This window comes from Myxine glutinosa, chromosome 9 (genome assembly GCF_964187855.1).
Source record: "Myxine glutinosa chromosome 9, kmMyxGlut1.1, whole genome shotgun sequence".
NCBI lineage: Eukaryota > Metazoa > Chordata > Myxini > Myxiniformes > Myxinidae > Myxine > Myxine glutinosa.
In genome coordinates, this window is record NC_136269.1 from 15219836 (window position 1) to 15246923 (window position 27088).

Sequence of the window (27088 nt, forward strand, 5' to 3'; positions counted from 1 at the left end):
CCTTCGTTGGAGCGACAGATGGAGACCGTTCATCAGAGGGTTGTTATCGTCCCACGCTGGTGATGACACTGATGATGTAATGTCTCCATCATGGATGACATTTTGTGCACGTCATGGATTTGTGAACAGCAGATGCGGAAGTACGTGGTGAGAGGAGGAGGAAGCATAAGGTGAAAGAAGGTTTTTCTCTCTATACTATATTGAATGAATGAGGAGGGAAAGACTAAATGTAGTAAGGAAAGAAAAAACATATGTGTGTCGAGAAGAGCTGTTTTAGCTCTTTCAATTGATAGGGTTCACATTTTGAAAATGAACCGTTGTTCTCCGAGCTTCCTGGAATCGTTTGTTCCTTGAAAATCCAACAAACAGCCATATATGATCAGTGAAGTGCCCATTCCGGTGGAAATGTGGAGCAATCAGTTTGTGACGATCGATGATGTTCATTCTAACAGTCACCGAGCCATTGACCAGGGTCGCCGGTGTAAAGCTTGTTCCAGATATTTCATGAAATACATAAATGTCATTCGGGGAGGCACAATGGTAATGGTCCGTGATGTGATGGAGTCATTTGGTCCTGAGATTGATGAACTCCTCCCCAATCTGGACAAAAAAAAAAAAAAAATCCCACAACCATTGCTGAGAGTTTCTTATCGACTTCCAGATTTGTGTGTCACCATATCCTCTTCATCCCATGTTTGGGATCGTGGATGTGGTGCGTGAGGTTATGTCTGGGTAGTTGCAAAGGCGAAAGGATATGAGATGGCTCGACGAAATGAAAAGTAAACGATGATGAGTATTTGGTAGAAATATCCACAGATAATCCAATAACGCAATCAAAATGGGCGTGTCCGGAAGTTTGTACGTTTCTCTCCAGGTATCGCATCATGACCCAGTGCTGGCAACATCGGCCGGAAGATCGGCCCAACTTCTCGACCATACTCGAGCACGTCTCGTACTGCACACAGGCAAGTGCTTTACTTGTCCCAAATACATATTCCAAGGGGAATTCACATGCCATTGGCATTCGGGATGAATAATTACAGGCTTCTTGCACAAGCACATAATAACTCCAGGGTATGGATCTGAACGTGCAATAATTACCTTCCAAGTCACGTGATCAAAGGCAAACATTAAACAGTCTAATCCGAAATTCCTTTCATTTAGAAATGCATTTCATGGTGGATTCGGGAGTAATGCATTCACTCGTGTCCGTGTGTGTGTGTGTTCGTGAACAAGATATCTGGAAAGGTTCTGAACGGATTTGGATGAAAGTTGGTGGGATGATTGCCCTTGGGATAAGGAAGAATTCATTAGTTTTTGGTGAAGCTCAGGATATTATTCCCGATCCAGGAATTTTTTTTGGGAATTTTTTTGGGAAAGATTTTTTCTGTTTTTCTGCATTAAAGCTTTTATTCTTATTCTGAAATGATGTTTTTCTCCTCTAATTCCGAGATATATCAAAATAAATTCTCTGCCAGTTAGGGCTTACTTTCTTCTTCATTTATTGTTTTGGGGAGAGGGGGTGTTAAACAAAACGTATTATTCCAACTAAACCCACGGCGGGAGTATGCGCTCGACTGAGTGGCGTTCTAGTTCCAAGTTGTGCTGCAATGAAACTCGACCAACAATGTTGGAAAACCCGAATTCCTGCATCAATAACATTTGATGATGAGAAACCACATTGTGGAGAATTACACTAATAACAACATTTGATGATGAGAAATTTCATTGTGGAGAATTTCCCAAATAATAACAACATTTGATGATGAGAAACCTCATTATGTAGAATTTCACAAATAATAACAACATATGATGAGAAACTTCATTGTGGAGAATTTCACAAATAATAACAACATTTGATGATGAGAAACCTCATTATGTAGAATTTCACAAATAATAACAACATATGATGAGAAACTTCATTGTGGAGAATTTCACAAATAATAACAACATTTGATGATGACAAACCACATTGTGGAGAATTTCACAAATAATAACAACATTTGATGATGACAAACCTCATTGTGTAGAGTTTCACAAATAATAACAACATATGATGAGAAGCTTCATTGTGGAGAATTCCACAAATAATAACAACATTTGATGATGAGAAACCTCATTATGTAGAATTTCACAAATAATAACAACATATGATGAGAAACTTCATTGTGGAGAATTTCACAAATAATAACAACATTTGATGATGACAAACCACATTGTGGAGAATTTCACAAATAATAACAACATTTGATGATGAGAAACCTCATTATGTAGAATTTCACAAATAATAACAACATATGATGAGAAACTTCATTGTGGAGAATTTCACAAATAATAACAACATTTGATGAGAAACCACATTGTGGAGAATTTCACAAATAATAACATTTGATGATGAGAAACCTCATTATGTAGAATTTCACAAATAATAACAACATATGATGAGAAACTTCATTGTGGAGAATTCCACAACTAACAACAACATTTGATGATGACAAACCACATTGTGGAGAATTTCACAAATAATAACAACATTTGATGATGAGAAATTTCATTGTGGAGAATTTCCCAAATAATAACAACATTTGATGATGAGAAATTTCATTGTGGAGAATTTCACAAATAATAACAACATTTGATGATGAGAAATTTCATTGTGGAGAATTTCCCAAATAATAACAACATTTGATGATGAGAAATTTCATTGTGGAGAATTTCACAAATAATAACAACATTTGATGATGAGAAATTTCATTGTGGAGAATTTCCCAAATAATAACAACATTTGATGATGAGAAACCTCATTATGTAGAATTTCACAAATAATAACAACATTTGATGATGAGAAATTTCATTGTGGAGAATTTCCCAAATAATAACAACATTTGATGATGAGAAATTTCATTGTGGAGAATTTCCCAAATAATAACAACATTTGATGATGAGAAATTTCATTGTGGAGAATTTCACAAATAATAACAACATTTGATGATGAGAAATTTCATTGTGGAGAATTTCCCAAATAATAACAACATTTGATGATGAGAAACCTCATTATGTAGAATTTCACAAATAATAACAACATATGATGAGAAACTTCATTGTGGAGAATTTCACAAATAATAACAACATTTGATGATGAGAAACCTCATTATGTAGAATTTCACAAATAATAACAACATATGATGAGAAACTTCATTGTGGAGAATTTCACAAATAATAACAACATTTGATGATGACAAACCACATTGTGGAGAATTTCACAAATAATAACAACATTTGATGATGACAAACCTCATTGTGTAGAGTTTCACAAATAATAACAACATATGATGAGAAGCTTCATTGTGGAGAATTCCACAAATAATAACAACATTTGATGATGAGAAACCTCATTATGTAGAATTTCACAAATAATAACAACATATGATGAGAAACTTCATTGTGGAGAATTTCACAAATAATAACAACATTTGATGATGACAAACCACATTGTGGAGAATTTCACAAATAATAACAACATTTGATGATGAGAAACCTCATTATGTAGAATTTCACAAATAATAACAACATATGATGAGAAACTTCATTGTGGAGAATTTCACAAATAATAACAACATTTGATGAGAAACCACATTGTGGAGAATTTCACAAATAATAACATTTGATGATGAGAAACCTCATTATGTAGAATTTCACAAATAATAACAACATATGATGAGAAACTTCATTGTGGAGAATTCCACAACTAACAACAACATTTGATGATGACAAACCACATTGTGGAGAATTTCACAAATAATAACAACATTTGATGATGAGAAATTTCATTGTGGAGAATTTCCCAAATAATAACAACATTTGATGATGAGAAATTTCATTGTGGAGAATTTCACAAATAATAACAACATTTGATGATGAGAAATTTCATTGTGGAGAATTTCCCAAATAATAACAACATTTGATGATGAGAAATTTCATTGTGGAGAATTTCACAAATAATAACAACATTTGATGATGAGAAATTTCATTGTGGAGAATTTCCCAAATAATAACAACATTTGATGATGAGAAACCTCATTATGTAGAATTTCACAAATAATAACAACATTTGATGATGAGAAATTTCATTGTGGAGAATTTCCCAAATAATAACAACATTTGATGATGAGAAATTTCATTGTGGAGAATTTCACAAATAATAACAACATTTGATGATGAGAAATTTCATTGTGGAGAATTTCCCAAATAATAACAACATTTGATGATGAGAAATTTCATTGTGGAGAATTTCACAAATAATAACAACATTTGATGATGAGAAACCTCATTATGTAGAATTTCACAAATAATAACAACATATGATGAGAAACTTCATTGTGGAGAATTCCACAACTAACAACAACATTTGATGATGACAAACCACATTGTGGAGAATTTCACAAATAATAACAACATTTGATGATGAGAAATTTCATTGTGGAGAATTTCACAAATAATATTTGATTATGACAAACCTCATTGTGTAGAATTTCACAAATAATAACAACATATGATGAGAAACTTCATTGTGGAGAATTCCACAACTAACAACAACATTTGATGATGACAAACCACATTGTGGAGAATTCCACAACTAACAACAACATTTGATGATGACAAACCACATTGTGGAGAATTCCACAAATAACAACAACATTTGATGATGATAAACTTCATTGTGGAGAATTTCACAAATAATAACAACATTTGATGATGATAAACTTCATTGTGGAGAATTTCACAAATAATAACAACATTTGATGATGATAAACTTCATTGTGGAGAATTTCACAAATAATAACAACATTTGATGATGACAAACCTCATTGTGTAGAATTTCACAAATAATAACAACATATGATGAGAAACTTCATTGTGGAGAATTCCACAACTAACAACAACATTTGATGATGACAAACCACATTGTGGAGAATTCCACAAATAATAACAACATTTGATGATGATAAACTTCATTGTGGAGAATTTCACAAATAATAACAACATTTGATGATGATAAACTTCATTGTGGAGAATTTCACAAATAATAACAACATTTGATGATGATAAACTTCATTGTGGAGAATTTCACAAATAATAACAACATTTGATGATTACAAACCTCATTGTGTAGAATTTCACAAATAATAACATTTGATGATGATAAACTTCATTGTGGAGAATTTCACAAATAATAACAACATTTGATGATGACAAACCTCATTGTGTAGAATTTCACAAATAATAACAACATATGATGAGAAACTTCATTGTGGAGAATTCCACAACTAACAACAACATTTGATGATGACAAACCACATTGTGGAGAATTTCACAAATAATAACAACATTTGATGATTACAAACCTCATTGTGTAGAATTTCACAAATAATAACAACATTTGATGATGATAAACTTCATTGTGGAGAATTTCACAAATAATAACAACATTTGATGATGACAAACCTCATTGTGTAGAATTTCACAAATAATAACAACATATGATGAGAAACTTCATTGTGGAGAATTCCACAACTAACAACAACATCTGATGATGATAAACTTCATTGTGGAGAATTTCACAAATAATAACAACATTTGATGATGATAAACTTCATTGTGGAGAATTTCACAAATAATAACAACATTTGATGATGAGCAACTTCATTGTGGAGAATTTCACAAATAATAACAACAGTTGATTATGACAAACCACATTGTGGAGAATTTCACAAATAATGACAACATTTGATGATGACAAACCTCATTGTGTAGAATTTCACAAAAAATAACAACATATGATGAGAAACTTCATTGTGGAGAATTCCACAACTAACAACAACATTTGATGATGACAAACCACATTGTGGAGAATTTCACAAATAATCACAATATTTGATGATGAGAAACTTCATTGTGGAGAATTCCACAACTAACAACAACATTTGATGATGACAAACCACATTGTGGAGAATTTCACAAATAATAACAACATTTGATGATGAGAAATTTCATTGTGGAGAATTCCACAAATAATAACATTTGATTATGACAAACCTCATTGTGTAGAATTTCACAAATAATAACATTTGATGATGACAAACCTCATTGTGCAGAATTTCACAAATAATAACATTTGATGATGACAAAACTCATTGTGGAGAATTTCACAAATAATGACAACATTTGATGATAAATGAGAAACGTCATGGTGGAGAAGTTCATAAATAATTACAACATTTGATAATGCCAAACATCATTGTGGATAATTTCACAAATAATAACATTTGATTATGACAAACCTCATTGTGCAGAATTTCACAAATAATAACATTTGATGATGAGAAACTTCATTGTGGAGAATTCCACAACTAACAACATTTGATAATGCCAAACCTCATTGTGGACAATTCCACAACTAACAACATTTGATGATGACAAACCTCATTGTGCAGAATTTCACAAATAATAACATTTGATGATGAGAAACTTCATTGTGGAGAATTCCACAACTAACAACAACATTTGATGATGACAAACCTCATTGTGGAGAATTCCACAACTAACAACAACATTTGATTATGACAAACCTCATTGTACAGAATTTCACAAATAATCACAATATTTGATAATGACAAACTTGTGTGGAGAATTTCACAAATAATAACATTTGATGATGAGAAACTTCATTGTGGAGAATTTCACAACTAACAACAACATTTGATGATGACAAACCTCATTGTGGACAATTTCACAACTAACAACAACATTTGATGATGACAAACCTCATTGTGCAGAATTTCGCAAATAATAACATTTGATGATGAGAAACTTCATTGTGGAGAATTCGACAACTAACAACATTTGATAATGCCAAACCTCATTGTGGACAATTCCACAACTAACAACAACATTTGATGATGACAAACCTCATTGTGCAGAATTTCACAAATAATAACATTTGATGATGAGAAACTTCATTGTGGAGAATTCCACAACTAACAACAACATTTGATTATGACAAACCTCATTGTACAGAATTTCACAAATAATCACAATATTTGATAATGACAAACTTGTGTGGAGAATTTCACAAATAATAACATTTGATGATGAGAAACTTCATTGTGGAGAATTCCACAACTAACAACAACATTTGATGATGACAAACCTCATTGTGGACAATTTCACAACTAACAACAACATTTGATGATGACAAACCTCATTGTGCAGAATTTCACAAATAATAACATTTGATGATGAGAAACTTCATTGTGGAGAATTCCACAACTAACAACAACATTTGATGATGACAAACCTCATTGTGGACAATTTCACAACTAACAACAACATTTGATGATGACAAACCTCATTGTGCAGAATTTCACAAATAATAACATTTGATGATGAGAAACTTCATTGTGGAGAATTCCACAACTAACAACAACATTTGATGATGACAGACCTCATTGTGGAGAATTCCACAACTAACAACAACATTTGATGATGACAAACCTCATTGTACAGAATTTCACAAATAATCACAATATTTGATAATGACAAACTTGTGTGGAGAATTTCACAAATAATAACATTTGATGATGAGAAACTTCATTGTGGAGAATTCCACAACTAACAACAACATTTGATGATGACAAACCTCATTGTGCAGAATTTCACAAATAATAACATTTGATGATGACAAAACTAATTGTGCAGAATTTCACAAATAATGACAACATTTGATGATAAATGAGAAACCTCATTGTGGAGAATTTCACAAATAATAACATTTGATGATGACAACCTCATTGTGGAGAATTTCACAAATAATGACTTGCGGGATGAGTTGTTTTGGCGACAAGAACAAGCTGATTAGATTTTGGTTCAGGTCCGAATCCAGATCCGGCCAATCAGTGGGATACAAAACATAAACTGTTTGGTCTGGCGGGGGTGTGCGCTCTACCGAGTGCCATTCTAGGTGTGTGTGTGTGTGTGTGTGTGTGTGTGTGTGTGTGTGTGTGTGTGTGTGTGTGTGTGTGTGTGTGTGGTTGAGTAGTAAGTCGAAAGCAATCAAATGGAGATTGGGAAGTGTGAATGACAAAGACACCACCTGAAATATGAGGAATTGGAAGAGGAGTTTGAGGATGGATGTATGATTGTATGATGATCAAAATTTCCTCCATTTTTACAAAAATAACATGAGGCACATTGAGATGATGCAAGCAGGAATCAAAGAAATCAGGCTCATGGATTTAAAAAAAATTATTATTGGATGTACAGTTAATCAAGCACCATATGGTACAATCAGAATGTATCAAACAATGTAAAACGAGACTTGTGATCACAATAAAATATAATACCTGCTGAAGTTTGAGATTTGACCTTTAAGGTTTTGCTGTAAGATAGAGAAGGTAGGTCTTACACACACACACACACACACACACACACACACACACACACACACACACACACACACACACACGCACACGCACACACACACACACACACACACACACACACACACACACTAATGTAATTGGTGCATGTTGTGGATCTGTGCGATCATGTGAGCAGGATCCAGACATCATCCAGACCCCACTTCCCAACGAGGAACACCCAAAGATGGAGGACGAGACTCATGGGATGAGACGGGCAGGTGCTGCTCAAGCCCCGACGACTCGTAATTCCGCTAGTGCTGCCTACGCCGATGGTTGTGCCAATGCTGATGCACCAGCAGCACCGTCCTCTTTGGTCAAAGATGCAAGCTCAATGAGCCAAACCAACAGGGAAGGTTCCGACCTCTGGAACCCCACTTACGGATCTCTCATCGCGTCATCTAACGCCTCCAGCTGCGTTGCTCCCACAGAGGTGCTCTTGGAAGACACCAGTGATATTTAGCATGAAAACTACCCTGTTGTAAGACCAGGAAACATGTGCCACAACGACCATTGCCACATGCTGCGTCTGCCGCACACCATCCTGTTTGTGGTCTAACCAATCGGACCTAGAGAGGCAGCTCGGGCAGTTACATTAGAAATCCTAAACCGTTCGGCTGACAAAGCAGATCCTGCTCCTCACTATAGTCACTGATAAGATAGGTCCTCACTCAGAGTAGGGGAGTCTGATGCGTTGCTGATGACAGCCAACCAGCCACAGACACATTTAGAGATGATGCGCACTCTGCATGAGCTCGCCAATGAAAATCGGGAACGCAATGTTCTTAGACTGCAGCACGACGCATCCAGGATGGAGCTGTAGCTTCTCGTGAGAAGCAGGATCTTCCTTGTCTACCTGTGCAGAACCGGTAGAGTTTGTGTTTTTTGAACGTGGCACCAGCGATACCTCGATTACATCGGTGATTGCACAAAGTATTTCAAAAGGTTCCAGAGAAAACCCACTAAAGCAGCAACTTTTTGTTCATTCCAGCACCTGACTGCCCTCACAGTGGCAACATCAACACGACTACGGAAACCAGTAAAAGTGGTTGGCAATGGAGCCTGGGCACATTTTTACATCGATTGCAGCTACTGGATCCGAGTACAAAGCCAGGTAGGAAAAATGAAAAGCAGGGAAGGCAGAAACGATAGCAAGGATTGAACTCCAGCATTCCATGTTGTTGCATCTCCATGTTGTAACAATCAAGTGGGATTTTTGTTCCCACTACCCGTATTTCCAGATGTTTCCATCCACTTTCTGCTGCTTAAATAAATCATCACCAGTTGCACAAACCAACAGAATATTTATACAGGATTGCGCATTTTCCTTGTACCGGTCGTTTACAAATGTTTACAAAAATAAGCCTCAAACATAAAACCAGTGGGTGTCATGGCCACCAGGCCCAATCATTGATTAGAAGAATTGAATATAACCATGAGGTCTTGGAATGGCCTACTCCTCCGAGCTCTTAGTGCTTTTGTTCGCTCATGTGCGTGGCCTCACTGGCTTCCTCATAAGTTACTCCTTTACATTGGACTGTTTGTAAGATTTCAAAACAAACTTCATCACTACTGGCAGGTGAACACCGCCATCTTGGTACAGCAAGACCTCATAGGAAGTCCATTTTGTTGTCGGTTATTGGTAAACTGAATGAAGGTTGAAAAGTTGTTTTTTGCGGACGAACACCAACTTGACCAAAACGCCGATTCTGGAAGTACTGTACACCGACGACCGTGCCTTGGTGGCACACTCCGAAAAGGGACTACGGGATGTTGGAGACCTCTTCACTGCCACGGCATGCGACTTTGTCCTCAACATCAGCCGAATGAAAAGCGAAGCTATATACCAAGCAGCTCCTCAACAACAACACCAATCAACATCAGCAGCTCCTCAACAACGCCAATCAACATCAGCAGCTCCTCAACAACAACACCAATCAACATCAGCAGCTGCTCAACAATAACACCAATCAACATCAGCAGCTCCTCAACAACACCAATCAACATCAGCAGCTCCTCAACAATAACACCAATCAACATCAGCAGCTCCTCAACAACACCAATCAACATCAGCAGCTCCTCAACAACAACACCAATCAACATCAGTAGCTCCTCAACAACACCAATCAACATCAGCAGCTCCTCAACAACACCAATCAATATCAGCAGCTCCTCAACAACACCAATCAACATCAGCAGCTCCTCAACAACACCAATCAACATCAGCAGCTCCTCAACAACAACACCAATCAACATCAGCAGCTCCTCAACAATAACACCAATCAACATCAGCAGCTCCTCAACAACACCAATCAACATCAGCAGCTCCTCAACAACAACACCAATCAACATCAGCAGCTCCTCAACAACAACACCAATCAACATCAGCAGCTCCTCAACAACACCAATCAACATCAGCAGCTCCTCAACAACAACACCAATCAACATCAGCAGCTCCTCAACAACAACACCAATCAACATCAGCAGCTCCTCAACAACACCAATCAACATCAGCAGCTCCTCAACAACAACACCAATCAACATCAGCAGCTCCTCAACAACAACACCAATCAACATCAGCAGCTCCTCAACAACAACACCAATCAACATCAGCAGCTCCTCAACAACACCAATCAACATCAGTAGCTCCTCAACAACACCAATCAACATCAGCAGCTCCTCAACAACACCAATCAACATCAGCAGCTCCTCAACAACACCAATCAACATCAGCAGCTCCTCAACAACACCAATCAACATCAGCAGCTCCTCAACAACAACACCAATCAACATCAGCAGCTCCTTAACAACACCAATCACCATCAGCAGCTCCTCAACAACACCAATCAACATCAGCAGCTCCTCAACAACAACACCAATCAACATCAGCAGCTCCTCAACAACAACACCAATAAACATCAGCAGCTCCTCAACAACACCAATCAACATCAGCAGCTCCTCAACAACACCAATCAACATAAGCAGCCCCTCAACAACACCAATCAACATCAGCAGCTCCTCAACAACAACACCAATCAACATCAGCAGCTCTTCAACAACACCACCAATCAACATAAGCAGCCCCTCAACAACACCAATCAACATCAGCAGCTCTTCAACAACAACACCAATCAACATAAGCAGCCCCTCAACAACACCAATCAACATCAGCAGCTCCTCAACAACACCACCAATCAACATAAGCAGCCCCTCAACAACACCAATCAACATTAGCAGCTCCTCAACAACAACACCAATCAACATAAGCAGCCCCTCAACAACACCAATCAACATCAGCAGCTCCTCAACAACACCACCAATCAACATAAGCAGCCCCTCAACAACACCAATCAACATTAGCAGCTCCTCAACAACAACACCAATCAACATAAGCAGCCCCTCAATAACACCAATCAACATTAGCAGCTCCTTAACAACAACACCAATCAACATAAGCAGCCCCTCAATAACACCAATCAACATTAGCAGCTCCTTAACAACAACACCAATCAACATCAGCAGCTCTTCAACAACTGACCAAAATGAGTGAACGGCCTTCGAAGACGCCACGCTCCAAGCTACCAGACGGTTTACTTGTGTGGGCAATGTACCAGGCGGCGATGTGACAAATCAGCACAAAATGGATGTGCAATCAGCAAAGCCAGTGCTGAAGATTATCTCTCATCACCAAATTTGGAAATGCCGTTGGTCTCACAATATTGCTTGGACATGGACATGGACCGGTTACCGATGGCGCTTTAGAAAGCTAGATCGCTTACACATGTGACAATTACGACTGTCGAGCATCAAATGACAGGACTGAACTTCTCCACTGAAATCCTGCTGAAGGTTAGCTTGGTCAGCATCAAGACTCCCCTGATCTTTACTCAACCAGGACAAACTGGGCATGTCATCTGTTCATGTGAGACATCCCTCTAAAAAAGTCCTACACCCTGAATTAAGGTGTAGCGCAGCGTTGGGTAGTTTTGCGCAGATTTGAGCAACCCTAAGCAGAGGCCAGATGTAATGCTTCAAAGACTCTTTGAAACAAAACCTGCACAAGCGAACATTTCCGATTCAAACTTTAAGCAACCAGCGAGTGTCCGCACCGTTCGGACGGGCATCGGCCACTTCGAGGAGACCCACACGGAAAGCCTCAAAAAGCAGGTCCAAATATGGAAACGTTAAATTCAATGGACACAACCACTTCCCCTCTTCCACCCCCCCCCCCCCTCGCCCCCATACCCACAGCTGAGCTTGATCACTCGATAAAGCATATTAGTGTCCCTTACCCCTTTTTGTTCACCACTCCTTCACCAAATATTGAACATCCAAGCATTCTTGTGAGCCTGGTCCCCTCCACACTGTCATCCCCTCCACACCATTGTCCCTTCCCTCTTTGTTGTCCAGCTCTCCCATGAACATCAATTCCTGTCCAAAAAATGCCCAAACTTTGGCTTTCTCAGGTCGGACAGTCAAATCACCAAATTGATATGAAGAGATCAGTTTGACACAGTTTATTCGACACCTGTCAAAAGCACTGTCTCCATTATCTGCGCCACTCGCGAATGCATATTGGAATGGGCTTCAATCCCGAATTTTCCCTCTGGTTGCATTACTATTGAGGAGCAGCCGTACCGCAGAGACAGCGCCCCTTCTTATTAGGGCAGAAATTTGGAATTTGGTCTGGATACCAATAACTAGCTTAATCCTTGTCAAAACACACCGTGCGATATTGGACATCCAGCAGCTAGTGGAAGGGTCACCATTCTGACCTCAGACATTGTCTGCTGTGAAGAACCAATCTGACAGTTTACAGTCAGCTCGGGTATCAAACCCAGGCCAGACAGCTCGGAGGCAAGTGTGCTACCTGTCCGCAACATCCCATGGGACAGAAATATTACGAGTCACAGCCTGAAATGTGGGCCATGACAACTGGCCATCTTTGTTGCACATGACACAAAATTGTGTAAAATTTGCAATGTACACATTATATCATATTGATCAATGACAGAGTGAAAGTGCCCACACCATAGTTACGGAATCAGCAAGGTAAACTTTGGAAACAGCTGCACGGAAGACACACTTTCATCGATTACGTGTACATATTTTAAATGTTGTTGGCTTTTGTTTTTAACTCTTGCGTGCCTCAATTAACTTTTGCTTTTGTGCCTCAATTGAAATGTAGTAAATAAACAAATTACTGGAAACACTGTTACCACTGTGGAAAAACGATTGCTATGGGTAACGTCACCGTGAATCGCACACGAGTAGAGGTGTAAGTGTTTATTTCGTATTTGTTACATGCATAACTTGGATTTTCACAATGAACAAACGTTGCCATGCCAACGGCATAAAGGCAAAGCCGAATGCCTGTGCACTTCAGGGTACAATGAGGAAGCACGAATGGTACACCGAGCGTTGTCCATCCATCCACCAAGAAGTGCCATTTGCTTGTCTACGTGATCAATAAAGCACAATTGGAAAAATGCTGACTCAGCACAAGTTTTATTTTATCACTGGTGAATATTGACTTATGCATATTTTTACAAAAATAGAATGCGCTTTAAAAACAAGCAAACCTATTGTTGGCACGCCAGACATTTTACACTCCATGGCCATAAAACCACAATTCCCGGGAAGCATTCAGCACAATCTACAACTTGTTGAAGCTTTAAAAAAAAAAAACATTTTTGCTGGTAACTGTTGAAGTCTTATACTTATGAGGAACTTTTATCGAAAGGAAATAGCAACACTAAAAATAACTTATGCTTTACATCCTCGACTCCCACATCAACTCAAAAGACAGTGCAATAGCTCGTTGAGTGCTCGCTCCATATTGTGGGGCCCACCTGTTGAAGAACGATACATCAATCATTTCATTATTAAGGCAACAGCTCTCTGGGAGTATTTACAGACAACTGCCCGATATAAAAAACGATCTGCTTTACTTTACGCAGAAAGGCGATGAGTGCTGAAGACATTTTTCCACTTTAAGCGCAGGTGAGATATTACAAGGTAGATTCGGCAATTACACATCGTACCAAAGGAAATTACACATACAAGAGGCATTCCATGTTTTAGGAGCACTTTGGAGGCATTTAGACCAATGTTGAAGAAGGATCCTCTCTTGGGGGGGAAGCATTTCCAAATGTTATTCATAAAGGACATTTCCACTTCAGCGTTGTTATCTTTCTACCTCGGTATGTCTGTTTGTCTAATCCTTGCATGAAAAAGCGAATTATTACCTCAGCCACCAAAGGTGGATGGAGGTTATGTTTTCACCCCTGTCTGTTTGTCTGTCCGTTTGTCTGTGAACAGAATATCTCAAAAGGTTGTGGACGGATTCGGACAAACTTTGGTGGAGAGGTAGTGTATGTGACAAAGACTAAATGATTAGATTTTGGTGAAGATCTGGATTCGGCTAGTAGAATTTTTAAAGCGATTCTTCACCAATGAGCGATATGGCTAACCAGGCGGAGGTTCTATTCTCTCTACTGAGTGCCGTTCTAGTTGTCTTCATGATCTCTGAATGAATAAAACACGACTGCACAACTGAAACTTGAAAATTCTGACTTGCACACTTGATCCTCGTAGTTATTCATGGATTTGAGATCTTTCTCTTGGGATTGTAGAATTCATTCTTGTTGAGGATTTTCCCCCTCTTCTTCTCCATGGCCTGATTGGTCGAATCTAGTCTGATGCCATGCTGAGTTATTCAAGTTGAGAATTTGCTTAAAGTATTCCTAGGCAAACACGTTGTATTTTTAATTTATTGATGTGATGCTGATGATTTCTGAAAGCAGAAGCACATGTCAAAGACTGAAGCTTTAAAATAGAAACAGTGCTATCAAATAACTGTTTTTATAAATCTGTTAAAATTTGTGAATACTGCAAATCCATTTTCAGGTAGTATGTATGGATATATGTATACATGTATGTATATGTATGTATATATATATATGTATATATGTACACTACTGGTCAAAAGTTTTAGAACACCTCAATTTTTAGAGTTTTTATTGATATTTACGCAGTTTAATGTCCAGTGAATAACCTGAAATGGTACAAAGGTAAGCAGTAAACTGCTCGAGGTTAAAAAAAAGTTTAGGTTAGCAAAAACGGGAAAATAATGTAAATTGCAAAGGTATATTGTAAAAAAAAAAGGCCTTCTTCAGGGAACAAGTAATGGGTTAACAACTTTCAGCTGTTCTGCAGCAATGTAAGTAAATTAAGCCTTGAAAGTTGATGCAAACAATTCCTACAGGTGTCACAACCCCTGCTGATTACTTGATTACAAACCCCCTGTCTGTATAAAAGCAGTGTTGGAACAGACAGTTATTACACCCTCTGAAGCATTATTTGGACAATATTGCACTGCAGGAAGTAGTATATTGGAAACTGGAGGAAACTCTGACAGGAAGAGGTCTGGCAGACCCAAAGCCATAACAGAATCAGAAGACAAGTTTCTGAGAGTCAACAGCTTGCGTAATAGGCGGCTCACAGGACAACAGCTTTAAGCACAGCTTAACACTGGTCGAAGTAAGCAAGTCTCAGTTTCAACTGTGAAGAGAAGACTTCGAGCTGCAGGTTTGACAGGTCGAGTGGCAGCAAGAAAGCCATTCCTAAGATGGCAAAATAAGAAAAAGAGGCTTGCCTGGGCCATGAAGCACCGCCAGTGGACTCGTCGAGTAGGCGAAAGGATGGTTCCTCAGTGTGCGACACAAACTGTCAAACATGGAGGAGGAAGCGTGATGGTCTGGGGCTCTTTTGCTGGATCCAGAGTCGGCGACTTGCACAGAGTGACTGGCACCCTGAACCAAAAGGGCTACCACAGCATTTTGCAGCGCCATGCAATACCCTCTGGTATACGCCTAGTTGGTCAGGGGTTCATCCTACAGCAAGATAATGACCCGAAACACACCTCCAGGCTATGTCAAAACTACCTTTGAGGAAAAGAACAAGACGGTCGGCTTCAAATCATGGAATGGCCAGCACAGTCTCCAGACTTAAACCCCATCGAGCTGGTTTGGGATGAACTGGACAAAAGGGTGAAAGCAAAGCAACTGACAAGTGCAACACATTTGTGGGAACTTCTGCAACAGTGTTGGGAAGAACTTCCCGAACAATATTTGATTTCCATTGCAGAAAGAATGCCACAAGTGTGTTCGGCGGTTTTATCTGCAAAAGGTGGAGACTTTGCTGAGTAAAAAATTTAAATTAAATTTTGTTAAACAAAATGATTCTATGATTTCTTTTTTTAATCTCCAATTGTTTATTTGTTCAATGCTTAATTTCAGAGTACATTGAGACATTAAACTGCGTAAATTTCAATAAAAACTGGAAAAATTGAGGTGTTCTAAAACTTTTGACCGGTAGTGTATATGTATGTATGTATGTATGTATGTATGTATGTATGTATGTATGTATGTATGTATGTATGTATATATATGTATGTATTATGTATATATATGTATGTATATATATGTATGTATGTATGTATATATGTATGTATGTATATATATGTATACAGAATGAACCCCCTAACTTGACGAGGAAGCAAGGCACAGATTGAGTCTCAACCCAGCAATTGCTGCACAACCTGTTAGCAAAAAGTGTCGCCTGCCACATGGACACATTGTCTCTGCCCCGCTCATCACCAGTTAGGTTTTCAGTCAGGAATATTAAATTGAGCCAAAGAAGCACACTGACCCTATGACATGACGCTGACGTCATGTGCATAAATTATACCAATACGTATACATACACGTACATATACATACAGAGGAAGACATTCAGCCCACCAAAGTCTGCCCTGGTATTGCCAACCTCTGGTTGATTGTCCGTGCTCTATCCTTTTAAATGCTGTGAGTCAAGCAAGGAATTAGCACATTCCATTTTAAAGTCCTTGGATTGACTCGGCCCAAGGTTCGAACAGCTGACCTCCCAGACTCAGAGTGGACGCTCTAAATATTACTCCACCGAGTTTAGTTCAATTCCTCCAATAAAACAATTGAAAAGGAAGTTGTTACTACATTAATGCATTGGTAGCACCTCATGCTGTAACAAAGGAACAAAACATGGTCTGGAAATCATGAAACTAAATAAATGATCAGATATTGTATTCGGAACAAAATTACTTTGTATTCTGTACAGAAACAAATGCTTCGGCCAATGTCAAAGTTGCTGCTTTGGTTAAGATGGCAAGTTTTGAAAACACAAGTGTTCATGTTAAAAACATGAGGAAGGCCTCATGCCTGACGGTCTCCAGGAAGAAGCTTTGCTCCGTTGATTCCATGATAAGACACACGGCTGGGCCTCACCATGAGCCCATAATTTGGCCGGCAGTCAAAATACCTGCGATCCCCTACCTGGCCATCGTTGCGTCCTCGTGGACCCCGCAGCTCGATGCCCAACCACGTTCCCACAGAAAAATCCACGGTACCCACAAAGCGCACGGTCCCCATTTCCCCTGATCCCATCAACATGACTTGCATCCCTTCCTTAAGCTTGGGAAGTCCTTTGTTAGAGGGTGGAAGCACCGGTTCCATGGAGGAAGCAGGACCCACAGCTGGACGTTGATGGTGTGAACTTCTGTTAGGGCCAGATATAATGAAAATATGTTATCACCCAAAAGGAATTTGTACATTCTCTCATTCTCTTCCAACACGGAAAGATTAAAGGTATTTCCCAACCGCTGTCCAAGGTAATGATGCAAATTGTGCGTCATCGCTGACAACTCCGCTCCAGCCAATCGGAGCCCGGAACAGTGGTGACTGAATCAACCAATGGGCGTTCAGAACACCAATGACATAATGACTGAAGAACCAATTGGTGTCGCGGTTACTTATACACGCTTATGAATGCACTCGTTCTCATCTCTTCCGGTATCTTTGCTGTGAATCGCCTTGAGTACAGGACGAAAAGCTTAGGTGTTATTTTATTTATCATTTAGCCTGAGAGATGGTTCACTCATTCACCATTTGTTTCACTCATTGTACAACGCCCCTTGCTATTCCATCGCCAGGTACTGCATGACGTCATCGCCAGGTGTCAAGGGGGCCCGGCGATGATGCATGCTGAAAGGGAGTACTCGGTTTTCACGCCGTTTGCCTTCTTTCTTTCTTGTTTGTTTGTCCGGGCGATATGTCGGCCATCCTTTGAGCTCGGAAGCTGAAATTTGGGCACAATAGTGAGCAGGTGTTTTGGCAAAAACGTCATTTGTTATTTTTTGATGAATCAATTAATTAACTCGTTAATTAATTATTATCAATTTCTTAATTCCTTATTTATTTTCTTTCTCATCTGTTCAATATCTCAGGCACCTTTCGAGTTAGGAAGCTGATATTTGGACACGACAATGACCAAGTGATTTGGCTGTGAAGGGGCTTTTTGATTTATTGATTAATCAATTAATCGATTAATTATTTAATTATTCGATGAATTAATTCATTGATTTTCAAAAAGTTACAGATTCAGATTAAACAGTGGTGGTTTAGGTATGCTATTAGCCAATTGATCAAGAAATTAATTATTTTACGATTACTGTTTATTGATTTTAATTCCGCAATTAATTAATCAATTATTGTACACCGCTCCCTCCCAATTCCGTCTCCATATGCTGCACGGGCTTGAACCCCCGACAACTATAAACTGCCATACTGGTATTTCACGTGTAGTACGAGGTAACAATGTGTCTGCCGTCCTATGGGTGCACGTTAAACTGGTCGTCCCATCTGCTAGCATTAGTTGGTGGATGCCAAAGATCCCACGGTGTCCTTTGCGAAGAGGATCCAAAAATACTAAATTCCTTCTCAAATGTACAGGGGCACAGCATCAGCGGCACCTCAATACTGATGCAACCACCTGCTGAATTCACTAACAACAGCCAGAAGGAAAGGAAATGGAAACACATACTTACTTTGAAAAGGAGAGTTGGGGCTTTGCAAACCTGGAGGTCTTTCTGGGAGCTGGGGTGCTCAAACTGCGCTGAATGCCTACAATAGGATCACAAAACACATCCTCTATAATCCTTTATAATAATAATAAAACACAATGTCAGTTTGCGTGTTTGTACAGGTGTCTGTCCCTCTTCATAAGGGCAAGTTTTAAAGGCCAATCTTTCAACACGAATGTGTGTTCACTACGGTCTATTTTTGAGGCTAAAACAAACTCTAAAAACATTATCCATGAAAGAGTAATTATGTCTCTTACATTGGAAATGTAGACTGTGGCTTGCAAACCGAGCCTCAATGGTGGTGTACAGAATAGTCAGGTTCACTATGTTTTTTCGTTCAAAATTTTTGGAGATTAGCAAAACTATACATTTTTGGAATACTCAGAGCATGAGGAATCCAAAAATTAATGTTGGCATTTGCGTAGACACCTTTGCGAAAATGACACTCAGAAAAGTGATTTTTTTTTTTTTTTTTTTGTATACTGAATCGAGGCTCGTGAAAGAGCTGACATTTACTTCACAAACAAATCAACCAGACAAACAAAATATATAAAAAGAGGGAGCGGAAAACAAGAGAAGGGTAAGCACACAAACACTTGAGAGCACACAACATTTAAGAGCAGGGAGATGTGTGGGAGGGAGAGGGCTTGGGGGGAGGAGGCGTGGGAAGGGGGGGGGGGGGGGGGTGGGAGAAGTACAAAACACAAGGACACCAAGGACTTCCAGGACAGAAGTTGGTATTTCAAAAAAGTGGAATTGGAGTGAAATTAGCGGGGATAGAAAAGGTCAAGGTTTTGGATGGGGGAAGATAAGAGATGGTGGTGAACAGCTGTTTTAAAGACCTGGAGGGTGGAGTGGGATTGAAGAGAGTGAGGGAGTTTGTTCCAGAGGTGGGAGAAAAGAGGAATGAAGGAGTGAAGGTGAGCAGACAGTCTTGATTTTGGCAGTTTAAACATAAGAGGGTTGCAGGCAGATCTTGTGCGACCTGCAGGAATAGGAATATTTGCGGGACAGAGCCCAGAGAGAGCTGGGGGGGGGGGGGGGCAAGGCCAGAGAGGAGTCGGTAGACGACGGAAAGACCACCAACCTGCCTGCGGTGAGTGAGTGAGAGGCCCTTAGAGTTAGCTTCATCGCGGGAGATTCCAATGATTCTGAATGCTTTGGTTTCAACAGCGTGAAGACGAGCTATGTGTGAGGCAGGAGCACCAGCCCAGAGGGGAGAGCAGTATTCCATTGAGCTGCAGATGAAAGCCTTGTATGTGGTGAGGAGCTCAGGTGTGCCAAGGAAGGACTTCGCATGGCGGAGGATGCCCAGTCGGCAACTGGCTTTGGAGGCCAGATTTGAAATGTGGTTTTCCCAGGAAATATCATGGCAGATAGTGAGACCCAAAAGCTTGAGTGACAGAACTTCTTGGAGAGGATTATTCAGAAAGTGGATGGGAGGGTTGTCCAGTCGGTCTTTTCGGAGAGACATCGTAAGAGTGTGAGATTTGTCAGGATTGAAAGACATGTTCCACTTGTTTGCCCAGTCTGTGATTTTGTCCAGGTCTGCAGAGAGTGAGGAGGCTGCAGACTGCCGATCTGAGGGATGAAGAATGGAGCGACAGAGAGTAGAGTCATCAGCAAAGAGATAGAGAGGATTTTCAAGAGTCAGAGAGATCATTGGTGAAGACCAGAAAAAGCACAGGGCGCAGAACACTGCCTTGGGCAACTCCAGCCTGAACAGGAAGAGGAGATGAGAGAACCCCATTCAGGGCCACACGTTGACTACGACTAGAGAGGAAGTCCGCCAGCCATGCGTGGAGATTTCCATGGATACCAACAGAGGAGAGTTTGGTGAGCAGAGCGGGGTGCCAGACCGTATCGAAGGCACGTGATATGTCAAGGGAGACAGCTCTAATTTCCTGTTTGGCATTGAGGACCTCCATCCATTGTTGAGAAAGCAGAAGCAGCATGTCCAGAGTAGAGTGACCAGGTCTGAAACCAAATTGATGATCAGAGATCAAGCCATTGGAGAAAAGGAAAGATTTCATATCTGAAGCAATGATGGATTCCATGACTTTGCTGATAATTGGGAGAAGGCTGATTGGTCTGTAGTTGCTGGGATCTGTTTTTGCACCTTTTTGTGCAAAGCGGTGATGTTGGCAGATTTCCAAGCAGATGGCAGATGACCTTGAGCAAAAGAGAGGGTGAAGAGAACAGAGAGAAGGAGTGAAAGAGCGGAAGAACAAGATTTTAGGACCCGTGGGCTGATGCCGTCAGGTCCAGTTGCAGAATCAGTGTCGAGGGTTGACAGAAACTTTTCCACCTTGTCAGGAGGAAAGGACACAGAGTCCAGGAGCAGCTGGGTATGACTGGGTACGGTGGGTACAGAGAGGGATGGGTTTGGGACACAAGATTTAGAGGCAAACACAGAGTTGAGGCATTCAGCTTTTTCACGTGCGGAGTCAGCCGTGTGGCCGTTTGAGGTGAGGGAGGGGATGGAGGGGGAACAAACACCAGAAACAGATTTGACCAGACGCCACCAGGATTTGGAAGAGGGAGACAGATAAGAGAGTTCTGTCCTGAGAACGGAGAGATATTGTTTCCTGGCTCTCCTGAGGGTGGACACAAACTTGTTTCGGGCTTTGTGAAAGCAAATGAGATTTCCTTCCGTTGGATTTGCTTTCCAGGAGAGGAAAGCAAGTTGTTTCTGGGCAATAGCCTCACCACAAGATTCCGTGTACCATGGACGGGAAGAAGGGTATGACAACTGAAGACGAGATGGGATAAATCTGTGCATGAGAGAGAGCAATTTACTTTGGAAGAATTCCCAGGATGAGTTGATGTCAGAGGTGGTAGAGATGGGAGACCAGGCCAGATGATTGATGGCTGCTTGAAGACCGTGCCAGTTGGCCTGAGTGAAATGCCAGACTCGTCGACGCTGAGGAGGCTCTCTGAGAATGGTCAGAGAGATGTCCACTTTAACAAGCACATGATCAGATGAGCCGATTGGAGCAGAAGAAGAGCAGCAGACATTTTCAGGGAAGTTAGTCATCACCAAGTCCAGAAGAGAAGATGCTCCGTTGACTGAGATCCGGGTCGGGAAATTGACAGATTGTGTCAGTCCCAGTGAGTCACAGAAGTCCTTTGCTGAAGAGCCATGGCTGGTGAGAGAGGTACCCACACCCAGCCAACTGGCATGGTGACAATTGAAATCACCACATATGAGGAAGAGAGAGTTGGGATGGGTAGATAGAAGTTGGTCCATGTTATCAGACAGTGAGATGTAGATGGAGTCATCATAGTCCTTGAGCCAACCGGCCATATTTTGAAGTGAATGCTCCGGCGGGGGGAGTAATTCTCATTATGATTTTCCATTAGACCAATGTCTCAAGTGTCAGAAAAGGTGTGATGGACATCTGAGAACGGTAGCTTAGTGCCCGGATGGACGCCATCTTTGAAACCACCCAGCTCGAAAATGCCCATTTGGTGGGGTACATTGTTGCACGTGTATCTGGACTTCTATACTAGCTATCGATGTGCGGTTGACGACTAAATATACGTCCGATGTGTACCGTCTAAATAAAAAATAATATGAAGCATTTTGTTTTAGATTAATTATTATAAAAATCAATTATCGAAAAAAAATCATATATTTTTCAATATTTTATTATTAGACTTGTACTTTTTTTAGTGAAACAACACTGGTATGATTTTCCAAATTATGCATTGTGCTACACCGTTTATCTGTCTATAAAAATAACTCAAAAACTAAAACATATCATCCACCACGAGTTTACACAAAAAATATATGAAAAGGCATGCACTTTCCACAAACCGAAACTATGTCAGTTGGAATTTCCCGCCGATAATCAACCCACAGAACCCAGTGCCGAAAGTGACGTCAGTCTATTCTATATCTATATTCTATATTCTATATCTCAGTCTGAGATTTGTTGCGGTGACCTGATTAATTTCTGAGGGGGGGGGGGGGGGTGGGTGGCTTAAGAACTAAAAGTGAACATGTTAGATGGCGCCACATACAACTCTATTATAGAGTTGTATTGTGGCGCCATCTAACATGTTCACTGACTTGGATGAGTATGTCTATGTAAGCTGGCGAGCTTTTCGGATATCGGAGTAATCTAACGTCAGTCTTTTTGTTCTTTCAGCTGAGATGGCCGGTGTCGAGGCGAAACGGGCGAAGATTGAACCTGAGTCCGGAACGTGCATCCTGTGCAGCAAGAAGTCGCCACTCTCTGAACTAAGCAACAGTTCTTGGAAGACATTGTGTGACGCAGCCGCAGTTAGAAACTTTTATCCAATTCTAAAGCTAGTCCAAGAAGGCGCAGTTGAACTTCCTAATATTCCAATATTATACCATAGGGCTTGTAGATCAGACTTCACTCACAAAAACCACCTAGCTACTTTGACCAATGCAGCTAGAAGTTCTTCAGTTGATACTGGCGATGCGGTGCGACGGCGATCATCACGGGAAGAGACAGGATCAACTTCAACGGTCTACGATGATAAATGCATTTTTTGCCAGCGTGCTTCAAAATTCATAAAAGGCAGTCGTACCCGTGAAACAGTTGTCTTGGCTGTTGAACTTCGAGCAGATAAGACAATAAGAGATGCTGCGACAGCTCGCAATGATGAGAGAGTTTTGGCATTGACTACACGAGATATGGTTGCAGCTGAGGCTCACTACCACTTCTCCTGCTATAGAAACTACACACGGCCCCAAAAACCTCAAGTAGAAACTGACATTGAAGATAATATCGAGAAAAAAGAAATGATACGATGTATATTCAATTTCATTCGCACTGACTTGTTCTTGAACCCGAGGATTGTTCCAATAGTTGATGTTGCAACAGATATCCTGTCTTCAGATACATTTTCAGTTGATGTTCGTGACTCCATCAAGAAGAATCTGCAGCGCACATTACAAAGAGAGTTTGGAGAATGGCTCATCTTCTTCAATGTGAAACACCGTGTATACTTGATGCCCGATAATCTGACAAAGCGAGAGATTGCTGCAGAGTGCGTAAACCTGAAAGCAGAAGTGAAAGCATTTGAACGAACGGACGGTGAAAGTAACATTGTGCGTGCAGCTACTTCACTGCGACACCAGATCAAAGATGCTCATTACAATGAACGTTGGCCGCCTCAGCCAGCAGAACTCACTTCAGATTACGTGAAGATACCAGATTCTCTTCGTGTATTTCTGCATACTTTGATTTGCGGGAGTGGGGGTAGCTCTGCGCGTGCCGACACACTGGTATGGTCGATGGCTCAAGATATCATCAATGCTGTACACCGGGGTACCATCAGAACATCGAAGCATGTCCTACTTCCGTGGGTCATGAAAACGCTCACCGGTAATACAGAGGTCATCAGAATATTGAATCGACTCGGGCACGGATGTTCGTACACAGTTCTGGAAGAAATCGAGACAGCGCTATGCATAGACAAATTAGCAAGTGTGGAGAAAGATACAGTACCACTTCCGTCATGTGCACCCTTCGGTCCCGACTGTATTAGCATTCGATAACATCGACAGGCTAGAGGAATCGCTGAGTGGTGGCGGAACATCGCATCGCGTCAACGGTATCATCGTCCAACCGAAGTCGCAGTCGTGTTTGCCGCCCCAACCTCCATCGGCAGTATCCAAAGCAGATAAGAAGCGATCTATCCCGTCATCCAGCGATTTAGTTCCAATATACAGCAGTGGGAAACGAGAGGGCCCACCTGCAATCAAGCCTGCAGATCTTTCTGACACTCTTGCAGGCGCAACATCCCTTGCGCAGCGCCGAAATCACGTATGGATTATGACTCGCATGCTGGAACCATGCGACCAGACAATCAGTTCGTGGACTGGTTTCAACATCATGACTAGAGATCGTGTTCAGGTGACGGAAGATGTAGTTGGCTACCTGCCGACTATAAACGCGCCTGCCACAGATATGGCAACAGTGCAAGAAATCCTCAGAGAAGCTCTGAACATCATGTCATCACTTCAGCTTGAGCGTATACCGGTGGTGCTAGACCAGGCACTATTTGCTAAGGCGACCGAAATAGCATGGAAAGATGTCGATCGATATGGAAGAATCGTGCTCATGATGGGGAACTTCCATACCATCTGTAACTTCATGTCGAGCATTGGGAAAATGTTTGGAGATGCAGGCCTTCGGGATGTAGCTGTTGAGTCAGGAGTAATCGCTGAAGGTTCCATCAACAGGGTTCTGGAAGGCAAGCAATACAACCGTGCTGTGCGACTCCACAAGTTGATGTACGAGGCACTAATGCGCATCATTTGGAAGGGCTTCCAGGTGTGGATAGAAAGCAATCATCCTGACAAGGAACCCCAGATTCGAAGCACTGACCTCAAAATTCGCAGCATCAAGGAGGATGTTTGCCACGAGACTCTCGCTGCTGCTCTCGATGATGATTCATGTGTACAGAGCTTTGACATGTTCGCGAAATACCTACATTTTCTGCGAACCAAACATGGAGACCTGGCTCGCTTCTGGATGATGTATATTGATATGGTAGAGACCCTGCTGGGGTTGATTCGTGCGGATAGAGAAGGCGACTGGATGCTTCACTTGGCTTGTGTCAGAAGAGTGATCCCTTGGTGTTTCGCAATGAACAAGGTGAACTATGCTAGATATCTACCAGTGTACTATGCACAGATGACGCAACTCCACGAAACATGCCCCGAGTTGTACAGGCATTTCAATCAAGGCTACTTCTCCGTACAGCTTAGACCAGGGAATCCATTTGCCAGAATCGCTGTTGATCAGACAACAGAAGAAACAGTAAACAAAGATACGCAAACAGCTGGAGGAACACGAGGTTTTAGTCTTCGACAAGGGGCTGTGTCACGATACTATCTAACTGCAGAAAATCGGGCTACTGCACTGAGGCAACTACGAGAAACTATCCTTGTGAATGGCAGCGACACATCTCACGCCAAGCACCCTGACTTGTCTACTTCTCGCATCAAACGTGATGAGTCTGGCGTCACAGCTATCTGTGATCTACTGGAAAATGACTGGACCAATCCATTCGCCGATGATCCGTCATGTCTTCTCAGTATAACTACCGGAGCGGCTGCGAGGGAGGACGTTTCTAATGACCTACTCAACACCCTGCAAAAGGGGGAAGCGGCGTATCAAAGCTTCCAGAAACGTCTTGAAGAGGGAACAGGCTTTCATGACACATTGAACAAGCTAAACTTGAAGACCTTTGGTAAGATCAAGCAGAAAGTTGTGAAGGGCACAAACAAGGAGATCGTCCTGAGAGCTGACAGACAACTGTTTGCCACCATGATACTCATCGCCAAGACAAGGAACCTCGACATGCAACTTGTCCTTTGTCACCCACTAGGGCCGTTACCATGGTCTTTGGCAAACGTTGATGGGTCAATGAAAAAAACGAACAAAGCTGCACTTGCGAAACACATGGAAGGTCTTGTGGAACCAGCCGAGAACGTTGACAAGCGAAGTGCAACAATAATTGATGCGATGGCTCTCATACAAAAGATGCATGGCGAGAACGACACGTTCGAAGAACTATCTGACCGCATCCTTGCTGCAGCGCTTCACGCTGGTCAAGGCAGTGAGCGCATCGATGTTGTCTTTGACACATACACAGAAGAATCCATCAA

The 27088-nt window shown here is 40.9% G+C and overlaps 3 protein-coding genes across 12 annotated transcripts in view; 1 reads left to right on the forward strand and 2 right to left on the reverse strand.

The window, feature by feature from the left end:
* Window positions 1–10432, forward strand: part of LOC137416992 (ALK tyrosine kinase receptor) — a 114713-nt gene extending 104281 nt beyond the window's left edge. Inside the window, exons 20-21 of the mRNA XM_078785070.1 lie at window positions 875–965; window positions 8617–10432. Of these exons, the coding sequence (XP_078641196.1) occupies window positions 875–965; window positions 8617–8940 (415 nt within the window). The 3' untranslated portion in view covers window positions 8941–10432. The remainder of the gene's footprint in view (window positions 1–874; window positions 966–8616) is intronic.
* LOC144893586 (uncharacterized) overlaps window positions 1–27088 on the reverse strand; it is an 896812-nt gene that overhangs the window by 627539 nt on the left and 242185 nt on the right. The gene's annotated exons all lie outside the window — the stretch shown is intronic.
* LOC137416991 (CAP-Gly domain-containing linker protein 4) overlaps window positions 16740–27088 on the reverse strand; it is a 142075-nt gene continuing 131726 nt past the window's right edge. For all 10 annotated transcript variants that reach the window (XM_078784115.1, XM_078784116.1, XM_078784114.1 and 7 more), the window contains 2 exons: window positions 19399–19474; window positions 16740–18071 (listed from right to left, as the gene is read on the reverse strand). In XM_078784115.1, the coding sequence (XP_078640241.1) occupies window positions 17729–18071; window positions 19399–19474 (419 nt within the window). In that variant the 3' untranslated portion in view covers window positions 16740–17728. The remainder of the gene's footprint in view (window positions 18072–19398; window positions 19475–27088) is intronic.